Genomic DNA, 18,498 nt, shown 5'->3' on the forward strand with positions numbered 1-18,498 from the left:
CTGCATGTCTGTGGATGCACCTCCGGAATTGTTTTCAGGCTACAGCACACTTCCGTTAAAGTTCTAGTGGCAGAGAAGCACCCTAAAGTAGTAATTATCATTTCACATTCACCTTATTTTAAAGAGGGCAGGACGCAGAAGGGCTAGGTACATTCCAGAGACAATCCCTACTATGAAGAACAGACATTCTTAGCTTAATGTCGCGGTGATTTCCAGCTCATCATGCAAAAACACAGAACTTGGACTGTCAAGAGCTACAGACAGCACACACACGCATGTTAGGCACTTTGTTTTATTTTGCAAAAAAAAAGTCTTTTATATATAAACCATTTCATTCTCTCTCAAAACATTCTACAACTATACAGCTGTTTGCTCCAACATTTGCATAGGAAATACCACAATACAAAAATAAGGTGGGGGGGAGGCAAAAGAAGCAAAACAGCAACCAATTTATGCATGTCTTTCCACGTATAAACATTTGAAGCCTTACAAAATTATTTACATCATTTGTCAACTATTTACAATAAGAGCAACATTTCTAACTATAACAAACAAAACTATAATTTATCAAGTGTATGTAAAATTGTCTTAAAAAAAAGTCTATCGTATACCACAAATAAATAAAGACAAACAACAGTTTTAACAAAGCTAGGTTTTCCTGCGAGACCCCTTTTTGGTATTTTGATTGTTTATTCTACCCTTTGGTTGACAGCTTAGTATTACGGCTTGTGAACTCCAGACACTTTTACTAGGTTTGTTTCGTTTTCTCCTGTTGCCTGGCCAAATCCTGCGTGGTCTAACCTCATCTTTGGCCCTTCGCTTCATATTTCAAGGCTGAACACTGTGGATCAAAGTCATTGTTAGCATAAAAGGGCACCACCTCACTGACTTCAGTGGAGTTTCAGCTACCTTTGTCAGCAGTTAATTTTCCCCCGTGTGTGTCCATTTGAACAGTGGATTAACTAAACTGCACTGTAATTTTAAATAAAATTACTGTATCCTTTACCTTCTAGTAAATTACGTGCAATATCCACGTGAAAACAGATCATACTGGTGTTGAACCAGCTTAACGTGTCCGTATATAACAACTGCATCCTAAATCCTTCTTTTTAAAGTGATTTTAAGTTTAGCTTATAGTAAGAGGTTCAACATTCTGTATACTGTAACTATCCCCCCCGTTTAAGCTTCCAACATTTACTTTCCAGTTCACTTTAAATGTTTTACCCTTTTAAGCAATTTGAAAACAAAATCCTGCTTTGAATATTCAGTGCACACCATCTGAGTTAACAGGTACAAAACATCTGAATGTCTTGCCCTTTTCTTTTAAGAGAAATGAAGCTAAGTTGGTACTGTTTTGAGAGGTATTTAAGTAACTTTTTGTGTAAATGTGCCGTGTTAACAAATGTAAAACAACTGTTTTTTTTTTTTCAGATAATTCTTAGAAAACTTTTGTATTAACCCTAAAAAGCTGATCTGCATATTTACAAAATCTTTGTCATAGCAAACATGCAACATACAGAACAAAATGTTTTGTTCTATGGCTGTTTATGAATTTTCCTACGTATTTTATCTCCACAGAACGACTTAACATTTAAAAAAAAGCACAAGTACTAAACAAATCCAGTAAAACCCTGACAGATTACAATGCATGGCTTTTCCACTGTGTCCATTCATCCGCAGTCTCTCATTAATTTGCTTACTAAACACCGTCACAATAACGACAGTGCTTTGGTCAAAACACCGAGAGAGAGAAAAAAAATACGTGTAACGCTGCCATGTGTCAAGACATAATACTTGTAAAGAGATGAAACCTCCTGACTAAAGCCATATACACCGTGTGAGCAAACAAACGACTTGAACACTCTGGTATTGTGATACAGTGTCTTCCCTTTTTCTGCATAAATATACAAAATATACATTTTCCAGTTTCGAGATTTCTTTTAAATGGATAATCCATCCTCAAAAATTAAACTAATTTTAGCTGTAGGTTAGAGTCATTAGGAAATTGCATAGATACAGAACAGCCTCGGCAACAAGTCTGGCTTTCAGTTCTGATGCCTCTTCATGTGGAGAGCCAGGTGATCGGAGCGGGAGAAGCTGCGGTTGCACACGGCGCACTGGAAGGGTTTAGCCCCCGTGTGCTTCCGGTAATGGCGCGTCAGTTCGTCTGAGCGCGCAAATCGCCAGTCGCAGCCCTCCCACGTGCACTTGTACGGTTTTTCACCTGAAATCAGACAGAAGGAAAAGAAACATCAGCTGCGGATCTTCTGAAGTGACGCCGCTGTTCAGTTTTAAAGGAAACGACGACAGAAAAAAAATCTGACGTTTCCTAATGATTCGCAGGTACGTTCCGCAGGCCCCAAGTGAACAGCCCCTTTGTTTCTTCTGAGCTTTTTGCTCAGAACATCTGCAAATTAATGCTCGAGTCAAATGGCATCACTTGAGAAACTTTCAAACGTGAGCTGGTTCGAGACAGTTACGACAGAGAAATGAACAGAGCTTTTAAAAAAACCTGCACGAGACTGAAATGTGCTCCCTCGCGTTCATCCCAGTATGAAAGGGAGCGGAGAGACGAAAGCAGTCTCACATGACAGTCTGGCCCAGTTTGTAACCTATGCTCGCACCTTTTAAGAAAGGATAAATTCAGTTAGACCCAGCTTTTTTAAGAGAAGCTCAAAACGGGAAGAAAGATTCCTACAAAGATTCTTTGTAGCGTATAGATCGGTTCAAGGTCTTCTGAAGCATGAACAAAGGTGCAGTGTATTACAAACACAACTGGGATAATATTTTCTAAAATGTGAGAGGCAATAAAATCTTGTGGCGTTCTGCTTTCAGCTAGCTATATATAGAAGAAAGCATCTAAAAGACCAAAGTCCTTGTTTCCAGAATTAAATGTCTACAATCAGGTGCTTAAATAATTGCATTTCAGAGGTGGGAAGTGCCTGCTGTTTCCATCAGGCCGTACTGATGCAGTCCCTCTGCTTCATGCTCCCTGCATCTTTGAAAACTTGCTATGTTAGAGAAACTCTGAACGCTACTTTGAAGTGTCCTGCTAGTCCTGAATATGCTCGCTCAAGCACCCGAAATACTCGCATTCATTCGTTTTACAACTATAAATGGGGTCTTTGAAGCACGTCTATAATTTATGGATGTGTTTGTTGAAATGGGAGAAGCATGAAGCCACAAAGTCAAGATGACTTCTGTGCGAAGAGAACTTTACATGTTGGACATACACCTGCTCAGGAGCTGGTATGGACATGATGTCACCAGACAAGCAAGCTTCATATAAATAAAGAAGCTAAGATTACCTATTTATAGGATATTGGTTGACGCCGGTTGACAAAAACACCTTTCAGTTGGCATAGTCAATTGCTATCTATATCCTTTCTATCAATTTGACTCTGGCAAAGAGAGAAAGAAAACGGAGTTTATCTGAGCACCCGGCAGCAAACCGGAGCAGACTCAGATGAAGACTTGAGCTTTCAAAACAATTCTTTCCACCGTGGCTCACAGACCTTCTCCTTCTCCACCTGGTCCCAGACCTTTACCCTAACGGCCTCAACCCTGTGGACTGACTCCTGCTCTTCCCTGGTTTACTATCGCATTAGCAAGTGGAAAAGAGGCAGAAGACAGTATCCTGCCATCTGTTTGTTCTGCAGAGAACACCATCTGAGAAACTTCAAAACATCGCTTCGGAGACTCTAAATTGTAATTTAAATGAAATTATGAAACGTGTTTTGTCCGAGTTTCTACTGCTGCTTCTCAACTAAGCAGTAACTTTCCGTCTGCTGCTAAAAGTTGAGCCAGCTCTCTGCTCACCATGGGGAAGTGACTTCACATCAGCAGCATGTTCACAACTAGAATGAGACTTCTGCAAGAAAAACTAACCAGCCAAACAAACCACCACCTCTTTGCATAAACAGCAAAGGATCTATTGAAATTGCAGCGGAATAGTATCAAACCTTAAGAAAACAACAAACTTGGGGCCTGGAATCACCTCTCAGAGTTCAGAATTATTTGATGCATGGTAAATCAGACCACAATTTCTTGCAAATTTTTGACACAGTTGAATTTACTCTTCCTGCTACTGACTAAAAACGGGAATGACCTACAAAAGAGGATTCTTTTTTTGTTCCACGCAACATAGATTGTAGGTTAAAATACAGATCTCATTCAGACTCAGTACATAAAGCTTTTCTAACATCAAAGAAGTCAGCTGAGATAACACATTTAGTCTTCACGGCAGAATGACAGTAAAGGTCTCTATTCAGTGCAGGATTCTTTGCAGTATGTATGTCATCCTTCATGTATTTAAACTCAGTCTTGCTTTAACTCACGTGGGGGTCTGTAGAAGACTGCACTGCTGTTCCATAAGCATAACATTAGAGAGAGCTTCAGTGAATGTTTTGTGTTTTGTTGCACGAAAGTGTTACTCTTGCATTTGAAGCACCTTAACTCAAAACCAATTCCCTTTTCTCTTTTTTCCTCTCTTCCTCCATATTGGCTTTAAGCTCATCTAATCAAATGTTTCCATCTAGTTTAGAATTATTTTTTTAACCTAAATATAGAGTAGTATCAGTAAGATGACTCTATTAAAAGCTTCTGACCAATCTTTAAAAACTTTCACTTAAAACTGTCATAAATCCCATGCTGTAATCCCCCACCCTAACTGCCTGGAGAGAGAGCAGAGATTCAGACAGCTCTCCGTTTATTCCCGTCCTGTTTACCAACATACAAAATTACACTGGCTATCTGAGGAACGGTAAAGAAGGAGGGGAAATAGCACTTATCAAACAGAAGACCAGGACTACCTGGAATGAAACACTGAATGAGGACTAGGAGACTAAAAGCACACTTTCTAAACTTGGTGTTGAGGAGATACAAAATATGTAGAAACTGAGTGCCGCACTACGTTTTATTATTGAAAAAGCAGTCCCAAAACGGTCCTGGTAAGCAGCACCTGACCCTAAGACCGAACAAAAAACCGCTGTCCTCCCATTCTATCTTGTTTTTCATCTGTGACAACATGTTGTGTGAAGACTCCTGGCATATAAACTGCCAGAAATCAGGGCAGCAGTGAACCGTGTGGCTTCTTGGAGGCAACAGGCTCAAAGTCAACGATGAATTCGTATCTAGAACACCATGTAGCTTACCCCATTGCAGTGGTCACCTCACCTGCCAAGCTCCTACAGTCATGAAAGAGCCACTGGCAACTCACTGTCATGCAGCGCGACAGCAGCGCAAGCAGAGAAACCTTGCTCCTCCTTCCTGGCCGACTGCTGCAGACCTGAGCTGAACTGAACGATGCTCGAGGATGCGCCCAGGGGAACAAGAGGGTGCCTTACACAGATTGTTTTAACAGTGTTACTTTTATGTACTGGAAATTAAGGCCAGAACACCGCTTTTAACCCCTGCTTTGGCTAACTCTGAGAACTGGAAAATTTATTTTTAGCGCCAATATAGAGGCCCAGATTATTCTGAATAAATCCTAGGGGTAAAATACTGAATATCTATGTTTGTAATGCTAGTTTCCGTTGGAAAGTTCTATTTAGGAACTGAATCAATTTCAAATGTTTTCCTTTTGGGCAAGGAGGAAGGGGGGCAAGAAAAGGAAGGTGGAGGTTATTTTCACTCCTTTAAAGAAAGCAGAAGAACAACTAGCTGCTAGTATTCTCTCTACTGATCTATACACATGCTTTTTGTCACTGAGCAGTAGTAAGAATTTGGTTTAAGTTCCTGTGGCAAGGGAAAAAAAAGCCTCATGTTACATATTTTCTGAAGCGATCCTACGTTCTTGCTGTGCTGACTTTGAAGCCCTGAGAAATCTGGGTTTGAGAGTTTATTTAAAAAGAACAACAACACAAGTATACACAACAAGGGACACTGAACCCTTTATACACTATTTTCATTGGCTACGTAGTAATGTAAGATTTGTTTACTTTTATGATTGTGTGAAATACAGTAGCTGTAAAGTTTTAGAAATACTTGGTTTTCCTCCAGCAATTTAGAACTTCTATAGGGTGTTAAACCAAGAATGCCATTGGTCATCAAATACGAACGCAGTATAGCTCAGTTACTGGAACACGATCGCTGTATCAAACAGATATTTCACTGTAAAAGCAAGAAAACAGCTAACTCCTCCACTTCAGGGGAGCTTCCACGGGATTTGTTAGAATGTCAACACTGTTCAACTAAAACACCATGGAGGAAGCTGGTACCGATTTCCAGCCAAATAGCACACTCCAACCCTTTCTTCCCAAGCCAGAAATATTATACACGGCACTTCTGGGAAACAGAACTGCTTTCCTTTAAATTATACTTCAACAGGATAGGGATTTCATAAGTTTAATTGGATTTTTGCATAACCTCCTTCCAGTATCACTCATTTAAAATATTTTGCTAGGCTTATGCATCACAAAATATATTTTAAGTTCTTGAACTGCTAATATGTATCCATTCTCCAGTTTTAAAAATAAATTTGTAGAGCATGAGAAACAGGCTTGTACTCGAGCACTGAAATTTTAATCACTGATGTTTAGTTTGGAAGCCCTTTTACAGAATGTACCTAACAAGAGATAAGGGAGTTTAACCTGAAAGGAGACTATTTTTCTTGCGACGTGTTTGTCTGCCCCTCCCCAAAATTAAAATAAATTATAGTGCACTAAGATTGCAAAGATGTCAAAAAGATGTATGGATACCTGCATATAACGTGGTGACCTTACTAGCCACTTCAACAAATAAACTACACCAAGGCAGATCCCAAGGTTTGGGATCCTTACCAATATCTCATGAAAATTATCTGGACCACTGAGTCAATGCTGACTCATCTTTTAATTTATCAACAGGCTATGTAGTAGTTTAAAAACACACCAAGTGTTTTTCTAGTATTAATTCTATCTGCTGGCAGTGACTGTCACTGCCATACTCATGTGGGTAAGATACGGTGCCAGCCACAGGGTGGGTGATGCTCATTCGGAGGACATCCTTTATCATACAGCCCTTGCTCAAGAATCATAGAATGATGAGTTGAAAAGGACCTTTAAAGGCCATCGAGTCCAGCTCCTTTGCAACAATCAAGGACACTACAGCTACATCAGGTTGCTCAGAGCCCCATCCAGTCTGACCTTGAGTGTCTCCAGGGACAGGGCATCCACTCTGAGCAACCTGTTCCAGTGCTTCACTTCACTTATCGTAAATAACTTCTTTCTCATATCCAGTCTGTATCAATCTTCTTTAATTTGAAACCATTTCCCTTTGTCCTATCACTACAGACCCTGCTAATGAGTTTGTCCTTTGCTATGTTGCAGTCCCCCTTTAGATACCGAAGGCCACTATCAGGTCTCCCTGCATTCTGAGAAAATACTTCTATTTAAAATGCTGTTTGGGAAAAAGAACCATTCAAAACCTCTGTTAGCAATGAATTTCTCCATTAACAAGAAAGTAAACTTCCCTACCCCACCGAAGAAAAAAGCTGTATAACTTTATTTCTGTAATTCACTACTAGAATGGCTTTCTTTAAATATAAAACTGTAAACAGTAAGGGTCAGGTTTTCAAACCTAGTCAACTATTTAAAGAGTGTAGGAGACTCATCTAAGCATATGCGACTACGCATAAAGAGGTCTCCATCAAAAGGAAATATATGGGAATGCCAGAAGCCTCCACGTCTGACAGATCAGGCATCATGACTCAAGTGACTTAAAAAGGGACAATTCCACCCAAGGTCCCACACTTCAAAGCTACTGTTGGATACAAGAGGGAAGAGAAGACAAAGTCGACATGATTAAGCGCTAGAGTTGGCCAGAAGATGAAACACCCCGTTCTTGTTCTGTTGGGAAGTGTTTTCACCTGATGCTGGAGTAGGGGGTGGGGAAAGGACCCCTTTGAAGTTCTGTGGGGCGGCATGCACTGCGTTCATGAGTCACTGACAAAGACAACTCGTTTTGGCTCTCTCTGTGCCATATCACCGTCTGGCATCTGCCTCTTCAGGAGCTAGAAGATGGACGTGTCTGACAAAAGCAGAATGCCAGCCCCAGAAAGCCCAGACGACAGGTAATCCTAGCCCAAACACAGCTGGCCTGGCTACTGGGGCGAGACTCAGAACGAGCAGGAGCACACAACACTTTGCTCCTCTGGAACTATTTCCCCGGTGGCAAGTGCCTGGCCTTAAAAACTGTTCAGCTAGGTGTGATACCAGAGAGGGAGGGAAAACAGAAGTTTCTGTGCGCAGTGACTGTACCAGCGATAACCTATGTGGCGTCCTGCTTTAGAACAGATTATTACAAAGGTTTCTGACACTTGCTTTCAAACTTTTCACATCTTAGAATCAGTTGTCTTAGATCTGACATACCACAGTCTTAGAAAAACTAAGTTTTTCTAAAACTAAGAAATGAAGTGTTTTCCCTCTGTTTTAGTTTGCCTGACATAGCTTTACTCCAGGTTACAGCACGACTGTTTAAACTCCTGCCTCTTCCTGGCTAACTGGAATTGAAGGCAGTTGCTTGGGGTATCCTTCTGCTCTCCATCAAAAGAAGTTTCTAGCTCTGAAAGATTACCTAAGTTAGATCCCCATTCTGTCATTGACTAAGCAGTGCTGTCACTGTTAAAAACAGCCTTTTATTTATTTATTTATTTTTTGTCTTTTTTTTGTTAAGGCAGGTTTTTTTTTTTTTCCAGAGAAAGAACAGAAAGCTGAAATTTCAAAATAGAAAAAATCCCTCAGCTGCTTAAAAGCTCTTTAGTGGACTGAAATTCTCTGTGTTGTCCAAGTCAGAGAGGGATTAGAAGGCTGAGAGCACACGAAGAGGTTGCAGGAAATCCAGCTTATTTTTTGAGTGATGAAATAAATACAGCCCTTGAAACAAGCAGTCCCACAGTGATATGAATGTGTAACACATGCTGGGCATTTATAAATGTGATAGAAGTCTGTGCCTAGCATAGTAATGGCTATTGGGTGACCACTGTTTAACAACAAAACAGGACTTTTAGGAATTCTGTAGCACAGTTGTTTCGCTTGGTACATCCCACCGCTGATGAGCAGCATTAGATCTCTAACAAAAGCACCAAGAGGAAAAAAATACAAGAATTTGGTAAAGCAAAGAGGAGAGTTAAAAAAAAAAAAGTTACGTATCATTCAGCTTCTGAGTGCAGCCTCACAAAGGCGTTATCTTCCGAGAGCTCCCAGCAATGTCTGAAGCACTCTTATTTTTCTAAGTGTTGTCTTACGCAGTTCAAGGATTACTGGGGAATCTCGACTGGCCTGTGAAATGGTTTATTTTCTTTCTGGCATAACATTCTGTCTTAACAGAGGTGGTCTCTCCACAAGGAGATATGCAAACAGAGGAAAGGAATTTTTTTAAGTAGGTTTATAAGAAATCCATGCCATCTGGGGTGCATGGCCACATCTACAAGTTCTGTGCTCTGCTGAAGAACACATTTCCTCATCTCTGCCTGTAGTGCAGGAACAGCTCTTTAGCTCTCTCGCCAATAACACTGGCTCTTGTGTAGCCAGATAAGAGGCGCTCTTAAAGTGGAATTCATTAAACCTGCTGTAGACTTCCAGATTTCCATCTACTGTATGCACACACAAAAATTGAAAGCAATACATTAAAGCTATTTTAATTCAAAGCGAAGCGCTGTACACTTGCCAAAATCAAAGGTTTTAATATGTCCTTAATCAGAGTTGTTAGAGATCACTGAATATAAATAATGCAGCCTGACAGGACGGGAATGCTGCTACCAAGATACTCAGACTAAACTAGGACATTACTTACATGTTTCTAATCTTTCAGCAGTGGGAGGCACAGGTCATCTAACAAACAACAAACAACGCTACTCAGAACACATCCAGTGGAACCAGGAGTCAATTGTACAAGTCACGCTCAGAAATTAATTACAATAAGGAATGTCTAATCAAATCGTGGAAAATTTTAATCGCTGGCAATTGCTGTGAATCTTGGACTATATTAGTGTATGTAGGGCGGTCTCAAAATGAACTATATTTAAATCCGGTCTCTTAGGTCAACAGTTTCCTTATCAGGAATCAAATATCCTGGAACTGAAGTTTAATCCTCTCAGGGAGCAATTGACAGAAACAACAGTTTTTTTTTAAAGCTTTCATGCTTAAAGGGACTTTCTAGGCTTTTAATCAAAAAGAAAATGTTAGGCTTTCCTTTTAAGTATCTCAAATCTAACAGAAGTATCCCTCACCTGACACCTTGGAATTTAATTCCCGCATCCGAAAAATCGAGCGCCAGACACTGACGCGAATGGCCAGTAATACTTAATTAAAATTTAGGATTATATTGCTAAGACTTCGCCCAGAAAAGCGCAACGCATTCAAGCATGTCTCGTTTAGGTTATGACTGCAGATAAAGAGCTGAATCAATTAATCCAAAGGTCTGCAATCATCCACAAAGTGTTTGAAAAATGCATTATTTTCCCTTAAACTGTGGTTTGCACAGGAAAATAATGTACTTCCATTTCTCACACAGGCAACTAATGGATTTAGCAGAATTCATAAATAAAAGATACCAACATATTCTCCAGCAGTGTCTGGCAATATTGCACTTTAATGCACTTTGTCGACAATTTTATTTAACTCTCCTCCATTTTTCCTTATTCTCTCTACCAATGATGGCATTTACTGACATCTCCTTAAAGCGTAATCAGTGCGACTGACTCACTCAACAGGTTAAAGAAACAGAGTCTGTATTTACTTAATAGCTACTTTCACGATCCCAAGGTTTTTTTCCAGGATAAAGTGTTGCTACAGACGCAGAAAGCTGCTACCATGAGCAAGGCAGTCTCGAGGAGCTTCAGTTCCCCACTTGTACAACACAAGCAAAATCCTTCGTCTAATGCTCAGGATTGGAATCAGTATGTGTTTTTTGCACGGTGCTTTTTCTCGATAGGGCCCACTGTCACTTGTACTCGCTCCTAAAGAAGGGGTATCCTGAGTTTCTGGGCAATTCTATAAGGCACCGCTGTTTACATGCGTAGATCTACAGCTACAGTAAACCCAGAACACAGAGTCCTAAGGATTGCTAATGTCTATTGCACACAACTGGTTCTAATTCTGGCATACACAGACGAGTTCTGGATCTACCGAGGCAGAGATCTGAATGGAAGTAAAATGTTTAACACCTTGAGCAACCGCACAGGCAAGCAGCTGTCCCATGCCGATGCAGCATTTGGAATAACGAGGGCCGGTGGAAGTATTTTGAGTGCATCTCATTTAGAGAAATGCCATTTCTCTTGAGTTATCTCGGCTTCCACTTCCCATCACCAAATACAAACTAGATCTATAGATAGAGATGAAATAGTTATGCAGTTAATGTTAGAAACTATTAATGGCAAACCAACCATGTGATCGGAGAACATGCCCGTACGAAGACTCTGTATACGGAAAACCAGAACGCAGCTGGAAAATGCCCTCAGTGCCTTGATGTGTTCAAAACAATGACAGATTTTCCTCTAAAAAAACCATACAAAATTCCCAAGTGTGCAGCTGTTCACAGAACAATAGAAGAAGCACCCTAGAGCCAGCAGCTCTGCTGTAGTGTTACAGGTAGGGTATTCCAGGTGCCTGCAAATCGAAGCCTCAGCTTCACTGTTTATATATAAAGAAATGGAACAGGCTTAAGCTTTACAGCCAGCGCTCCTATAGGATCACTTGATATATATATATATATATATGTATCTACTCATACGTTTCAGGAGAAATCTAAAGAGGTTTATCTGCAATATGCAATGAATTGCTTTGCACTGACATCTGGCACGTTTTTCTAGTTGGACACAGAACTGTTATGCCTGCGTCTTAAGGTAGTTTTCATGTTGGACAGCCTGCAATAAATGCATAACACCCCCTATTATATACACCAGTTGCACAATACAAGTTATGAAACTTGTTCCATGACTAACAGGTATATTCATTTTAAAAGAAAATCCCCACTTCAAGAAGTCAAAAAAAAAAAGAAGATCTAACCTATTTAGACAGATGCTCCAACAGGTATTTCAGCAAGCTGAATATGGTTCTACCCGTCTCGGGAATAACTAACAGCAAGTTAAGATACCACTCTGAAGTTTTTAAGCTCTTCAAATGTACTGGACACCTGCACCAGCACTGCACAGAGATGGATACATACACAATGTTGTGTTTCTCCACAGCAGCCGAACGTTTGCTTATATTCCACATTCTGTGTTACCAGTTTATCAACAACAAAAACTTACTTCCTCATTTACAAACACTAAAGCATTATCTAGAGGAAGGAAAGTGGATGCCTGCTCCAGCAGCTGAAACACATACATTAACCTTGTTTCTCTGTGTGAATATTGGAGAGCGCGAATACCGCGTCCAGCGTAATTCCATTACGTACCAGCTTATGCTATCTGACTGGCTGCAAGGTAAACATGCAAGAAACACGTAAAAAAAGAGAATGGCATTTTGCTCTTGCCCATTTCCTAGTGTTATTTACATGTAGAAGTCTGAGAGTGTGTTCATATTTGATTTCAAAAAGGACTACAGCCTACATTCCACCTATCGAAAACAACACTTCCCTGAAGTTTGTTCCCAAAGAACATCTATTAGACCTGGTGAAAGCCATTCAGAAGAGAAAGATTGCTAAATAAATACTTTGAAAAGGCCGAGATTTTCCAATACAAAAGGAAAACCATAAAGTCTGTCTTGACTTTTAATGGCAGACAAACTTTGCTGCAGGCTCTTTTATTTTAAGATGACAGATTGCTGAGAAGGGCGGGGACTGGTTGGGATGAGAGAGAGACTGCAGCCAATTTTGAAAGGTATTGTTAAGAAACTAAGAATAAGGAGAAAACAACTTCAGTGGTCCATGATTACTAAAGAACGGGTTTAGCCAGATAAACAGGTCTGCTATCCCCGAAGGGATTTGAAAGAATATCACACACAACTTTATTAAAATGGATTACGTGACAATTACTTCAGACTTTGAAGGTAAAAGCTTCACAAGAGTCTTAAAAAAAATAATAAATTAAAACCAAGGCTCAACACACTGTATGAATGCATAGTTGCAGGGGACGGGGTGCACGCAAAGTGGGCTGTATGCAGAAAGAAACACCTCCCCGAAGGTTAGCAGCAAGCCTCCCTCTTTTGAGGCGGGGAGAGAGATCCCCCCTCACTCCTGAGGGAGCCCCGCGGGCCCCCAGTGTAACTCCACCGGTTTCCCCGAGATCGCTTCCATTCATGTTAACCTTCAGTTAATTGATTTATGTGGTATCGGTACGTCAGAGATCCTGCTCGTAAACTGACACGTTTCAGCCGTATCTTACCAGAGAGATTACAATCTGTACTGGAAATCTTCAAGTATTAAATGAATATTCAAGAGAGCTAAACTAATCCAAAGTCTGAAATAATGCAGGTAACAGGATATGGACTCGCATTCTTGCATGTTAACGCTTCAGACAGTTTATCCCTTCATTCACCTCCCCAGAAGACCCTTTGTATTCCAGGCTTGCTTAAATGCACTAGATTTTTATCTCCAACAACATTCTTGTTTCCATGAATACATCAGCTTCTCTGACCTCTGCACATTAATCCACATTTCTAAGGTCAAACATCTACATGTAAAAAAGTGAAGGTAACAATAAACATTAGTGACCCTCTGCGGTATGTATTAGGGGTGTACATATTTCAGTGCACACCAGCATTAACTTCATAAACCCTCAAGCCATCACTACTCGAGGTATTAAAAAAAAAAAGAGAAAAGATACAAATCGATTTTAAAAAGGGAAAGTAGACAATGATGCCTAAGTAATACTCATTTTTTTTTGGAGTAGAACTTTGCTTTTATCTTCTTCCTGGTTTTTGTATAATAGCAACTGACATTTAAAACTGGGACTCAATTGCTGGCTACATTGCACGGACACCGCTTAAAGGTTACTTATTAAAGACCAATAGTATTATACTCTCTGACATTATTCAGGTTTATAGTCTCACAAAAATATTCTTATTAATCTAGTCAGTAATGAGTGACTGTACATATCCAAAACACCTAAGTGTTCTTTGTTTAGTCTATTACGAAAGTAAAGCAGTAGAGTTGCTTAGAACTTTTTTCACTTTTTTTTTTTTTTTTTTACTGTGAGTGCAACACAGATAACTCTTTCATTTACCAAAACAAAATTTCCATAGTAACATTTAGCCTGGAGATACTCAATTTCTTACGATAATCTAACAATCCATTCAGAATAGCTGAAAACACAGCCTTGTTTCCACAGAGACAGCTAAGCATTTTGTTCGATCACAGCTCATGTTAAATTTTGTTTTGACTTTTGGTTTAAACTGAGGTGAAAACTCATTGCTTGAACAGCACAACCTTAGTGCTGGCAGCCTGCTTCAATAAGCAAACTGCTTGAAGTGTGACTTCTGTTTTGCTTTAAGTTGATGTTCGCAGGTAAAAGAGTTCGAGCTCAATACTCTGTTCTGAAAACACAAGTAATAGTAGCCCCCTTCTCTTCCTTTTTTTTTTTTTTGTAATGAAATAAGTAATTGTCTTTTTCCTGTAAAGTAGAAATACTTGTCATTTTACTGTAGCCCGACCAGTTTTGTATTAAGATCCCAGAACTGTCCTAATAGCTCTAAGCGCGCCGCTCAGCAGCTCCGCATTCCTCCCCTGCCTCCTCTCCTCCTGCCTTTTGTCTACACAGGTCCACCCTTAGGAGCAGACCCTATGGAGCTCTGCGTCCAAACAGCTGGGCTTTGAAGGCTGGGCTCCCGGTGCATGGATAAGCAAAGCTCTGTCCTGAGCCTGGCTCGGTGCAGGCCCACAAACTGCGACTGCATCCGTACGTGCACGCAGACTTTGGTCAAGGTATAAAAACAAATGAAACACATAATGCTTTTCACTTTCGTTTCCTCTGTTCTAATGTCTTTCACCAGCAAAAAAAAAACAACAACCAAAACTGTGTAACAGTTTGTCTTAAAAAACAAACAAACAAAAACACTTAATGGTACGCAAATGGAGATGACTTGAGAATTTACATGGCATTTTGGAAAAAAAAGTCTAAATAATGGCTCAAAGAAAAGGCTCAAAATAGAAAAAGACTATTTTTGTAGATAAATCTTTAAATTCATGATGTTTACCCTGCTGAATTCATTATACATAGGACGTTTTTTTTGTTTGGAAAAGCAGTACTTCCATCTGTTTTATTCTTAACAATTTTGAGCTTTGTATTGTAAAAGGCTGATCACTGCATTTAGAACAAAAAAAAAAGCTTTTCTTCTCATGGACCAAACCTGAAATTGTTCTTAAGTGCCGGACCAATCCCATATCACTCTACAAAAACAGGGAGAAGATGGCAGACCAAGCACTTTTGCCTTTTCTGAGATACATAAGCCATTAATGAGCAAGAGACAGTGAGAGCGAGTACATACCCGTGTGAGTTCTCAGGTGCGCTTTCAAGTGAGAAGACTTTGTATACACTTTTGTGCAGCCTAAAACAAGATAAAATAAGAAGGAAGAGAAATGTTTCAGTAGGGAGAGCAGGAACACTCCACATTATGCTTCAACTTCCTCATTCAGTGCTGAGGTACTATCTGGAAACATTTAAGTTTACTACCTTCTGGCACCATAACCATTTAGAAGTATAATTTAATACAGAAAGTTCCTAGGGAGACATTGCTTTACATAGAAAAGAAAAAATATACGTTTCAGGGAGACTTACTACCTTCCAATGTAGTATAAAACAATAGCTGCTAAAATCTACATATGGTAACACCTGCTACATAAATCTTTAAGTCTACTTACAATTTTTTTTTAATTTCCTAAAGCCAGTTCACCTAGGATTCTATCTCATTTCTCCTTTTTATGCATTTATCACACTGATCGGGTGATACACCACTGTGCGTTATATTTGTAAAGGGAGAGAGAGCCAAGAGCTGTGACTTTCTCGGTGCACTCGGGGCAGTGTGAGCATCCTGTACCTGGGATCACGTATTACTGGAAGGAATGGCTTCGAGTCAGGTTCTTCTTTCAGGGCAACATAAATTCCCTTTGAGCCTATACTCTTATGTGCTGACAATTTTCAAAGGTAACTTTAGGCAGATGAATTCCCTATTCGTACCAAGGGAGGTACAGCCATGGTCTCAACTGCCAGGAGATGAAGCGAGTCTTACAGTGCCAAGCTGAGCTTCTGCTCCATCACAGGTATTAGGGAAGCGAGGACATGAGCTGGACACGCACACAGACTCTAATTAGAGATGGACATCTAATTTTATTATTATTTTTTTTTTAAACAGCACAACTTTTGTAACTCGGTGAAGTGAGGTCAGGAGTTTGACAGTAAAAATGACATGCAGAAAATGATAGGCACTATTTAAAGAATGTAAGTACACACCACACAGAATAAGATGCTGGAGAAATTCCACTTCAACGAGAAATGATTTGGTTCTAAGTATAGCAAAGAAAATAACTTATGCCTAGTCTATGACTATTCACACTTTCTTATTTCCAGAGCTGTGATTGCCTGGAACATGCTGCTTACCGGGGTAGTCACAGTAGTGGATGCGTCTTTTCTCCAAATCTGGGTTACTTCTTCTGTTGTATCTGACTGGTTGGATGTTCTGGGGAGTTATTGGCAGAGTTGCTGGTAAATTCGGGTTGTGAATTGCCAGCTTGGAAGCTATAGTGGCAGCGTATGATGGAGGAGGGGTTAAATTCTGTAGCATCTCTGCTTGTCTATCTGGACTGCCAGGCTCTGAGCTGGGGGGCGAAGGGGGGAAGTAAGTGGCCTGCTGCTGAAGAAATTGGTTTGGCATCGTGTAGGAGCATGGGGGAATGCCCTGGAACTGTTTCATTGCAGTCTGTGGGACAGCCGGGGAGAGGGTGTTGAGGCCCGACATGGCCGACGGCATGGAGACACTGCTAAGGGAGTCCATGACGGCCGCCTGAGGGGCCGCGCTGGGCATGTCGAGGTCCGGCGAGCTCAGGAGCTGGTAAAGCTGGCCCTGCTGGGGCGTGACAGAGAGGTGGACGTCAGGGGTCGGGAGCTCCTGCTTGATGAAAATGTTGTTCACATCGGGGGTCTGGTGAGAGCTGAAAATGCTGGTGAATTCGGGGAGGGCCTGGGTAGGGGCAGGGGCGGGGGCAGCGGTTTCACTCTGGTGACTGAAGATGGTGACGGGTTCGGTCTTGATGTGGGGGACGCAGGGCCGCTGGGATTTGTACAGGCCGGTTCTCAGGTGGCTGATGTCAGGGAGGAAGACGTTCATGTTGATGCTGTAAGGCAAGCCTTCGCTGTCGGTGAAGAACTGGTCTACGACTGAGGCACTGTCTCTTCTGTACTTCTTATGCTCAGAGATGACTGGGACGGGAGGAAGCTGAGGTGCCAGGTATTTCTCCATTTCACACCTTGTCTGCAAAAACAAAACGTACGATAGCCCACATGACTGGCTGTGAAACAAGGTGGCACGTGCGCAGTGCAAGAGTTGGGAAACAGAAAACAGCGCTCTCCAGCCAACCGCAAGCTACCGACGGCGGGAGTCAGCAACGCCACTGAGAACGGGAAGACAAAATGAAGGCGGGTGCGGCTCACGCAGAGCGGTGCCGAGACCCACTGCATGCCTCAGCCCATGGCAAGCTTTCATCTCATGTCTACAAGACAGCCCCACACGGGGAAGTGACAGGCCTCGGCCTAATCTACAGATCTCGCTCTCGGAATTTGCTGTCGAACAAGGTCGCTGCCGATCGGTTTCACCCGCTCGGCTTTGAAATGCGAACTCTGGGAAGCCGCATCCCCAGACGGCTGTTTGAGCTAACACTTCAAACGATGTTTATACGCGCCCGATTCCTGCACTTCCAGGGTTTTTCGTGCTTAGAAGAAGGGCGTTCGATTAGAAATACAACACCAAAGCGTAAAGTTATAAATAATGCCGAATAAAAGGAAGACGGGTGGGCTACATTCGCGCACCCTTTATGCAAAGCGTCTCCGGGACTACACTAACACTTCAGAAATCTGCGCAGCCTAAGTGGTGAACAGCAGATAAACACGTCCCGGCTCTGCCCGGGTCCCGGAGCTCTGTAATTACGGGGATCGCTGCCCCGGTGCAGTGGTGCCGGGGAATCCGTGGGCGGCAGCGCCTGACCCCGCACACTCATCGGCCAGGCATGTGCCGAGCAACACCAGTGGGCAAACGCGGCATTCCCCCTCGCCCCGTCAGGGCTCATTCCAGACCCGGCGAGCGCCCGACAAGAGAAAGCGGCTGATAAACAGCCTCCCCTGCTTTAAGTGGCTTTCAGGACGTTTCTTCAAAGCCCACCAGTAAACAACACAAACAAACAGAGCCGCATTCCCTCGCTTTGATCTGGATCTGCCCTAACACGCCAGGCTGCTTTCTGCCTCCCCCCCGCGTACAGTGGGAGCGCTTTGAAGCCGGGAGCGCTCCTGCAGGAGGGCACGGCGCGGGCCGGAGGGCGGCCGGCGGGCAGCTGTCCGCAGCGGAGCCGATCCCGAGCGGCGTTCCGGGACGG

At 41.8% G+C, this 18,498-nt stretch overlaps 1 protein-coding gene across 1 annotated transcript in view; it reads right to left on the reverse strand.

The window, feature by feature from the left end:
* The window catches only part of KLF5 (Kruppel like factor 5), a 19,355-nt gene continuing 1,131 nt past the window's right edge, over window positions 275-18,498 (reverse strand). Inside the window, exons 2-4 of the mRNA XM_021417463.1 lie at window positions 16,514-17,384; window positions 15,405-15,464; window positions 275-2,224 (exon numbers count right to left, since the gene is read on the reverse strand). Coding sequence (XP_021273138.1) covers window positions 2,046-2,224; window positions 15,405-15,464; window positions 16,514-17,372 — 1,098 coding nt within the window. The 5' untranslated portion in view covers window positions 17,373-17,384 and the 3' untranslated portion in view covers window positions 275-2,045. The remainder of the gene's footprint in view (window positions 2,225-15,404; window positions 15,465-16,513; window positions 17,385-18,498) is intronic.

This window comes from Numida meleagris, chromosome 1 (genome assembly GCF_002078875.1).
Source record: "Numida meleagris isolate 19003 breed g44 Domestic line chromosome 1, NumMel1.0, whole genome shotgun sequence".
NCBI lineage: Eukaryota > Metazoa > Chordata > Aves > Galliformes > Numididae > Numida > Numida meleagris.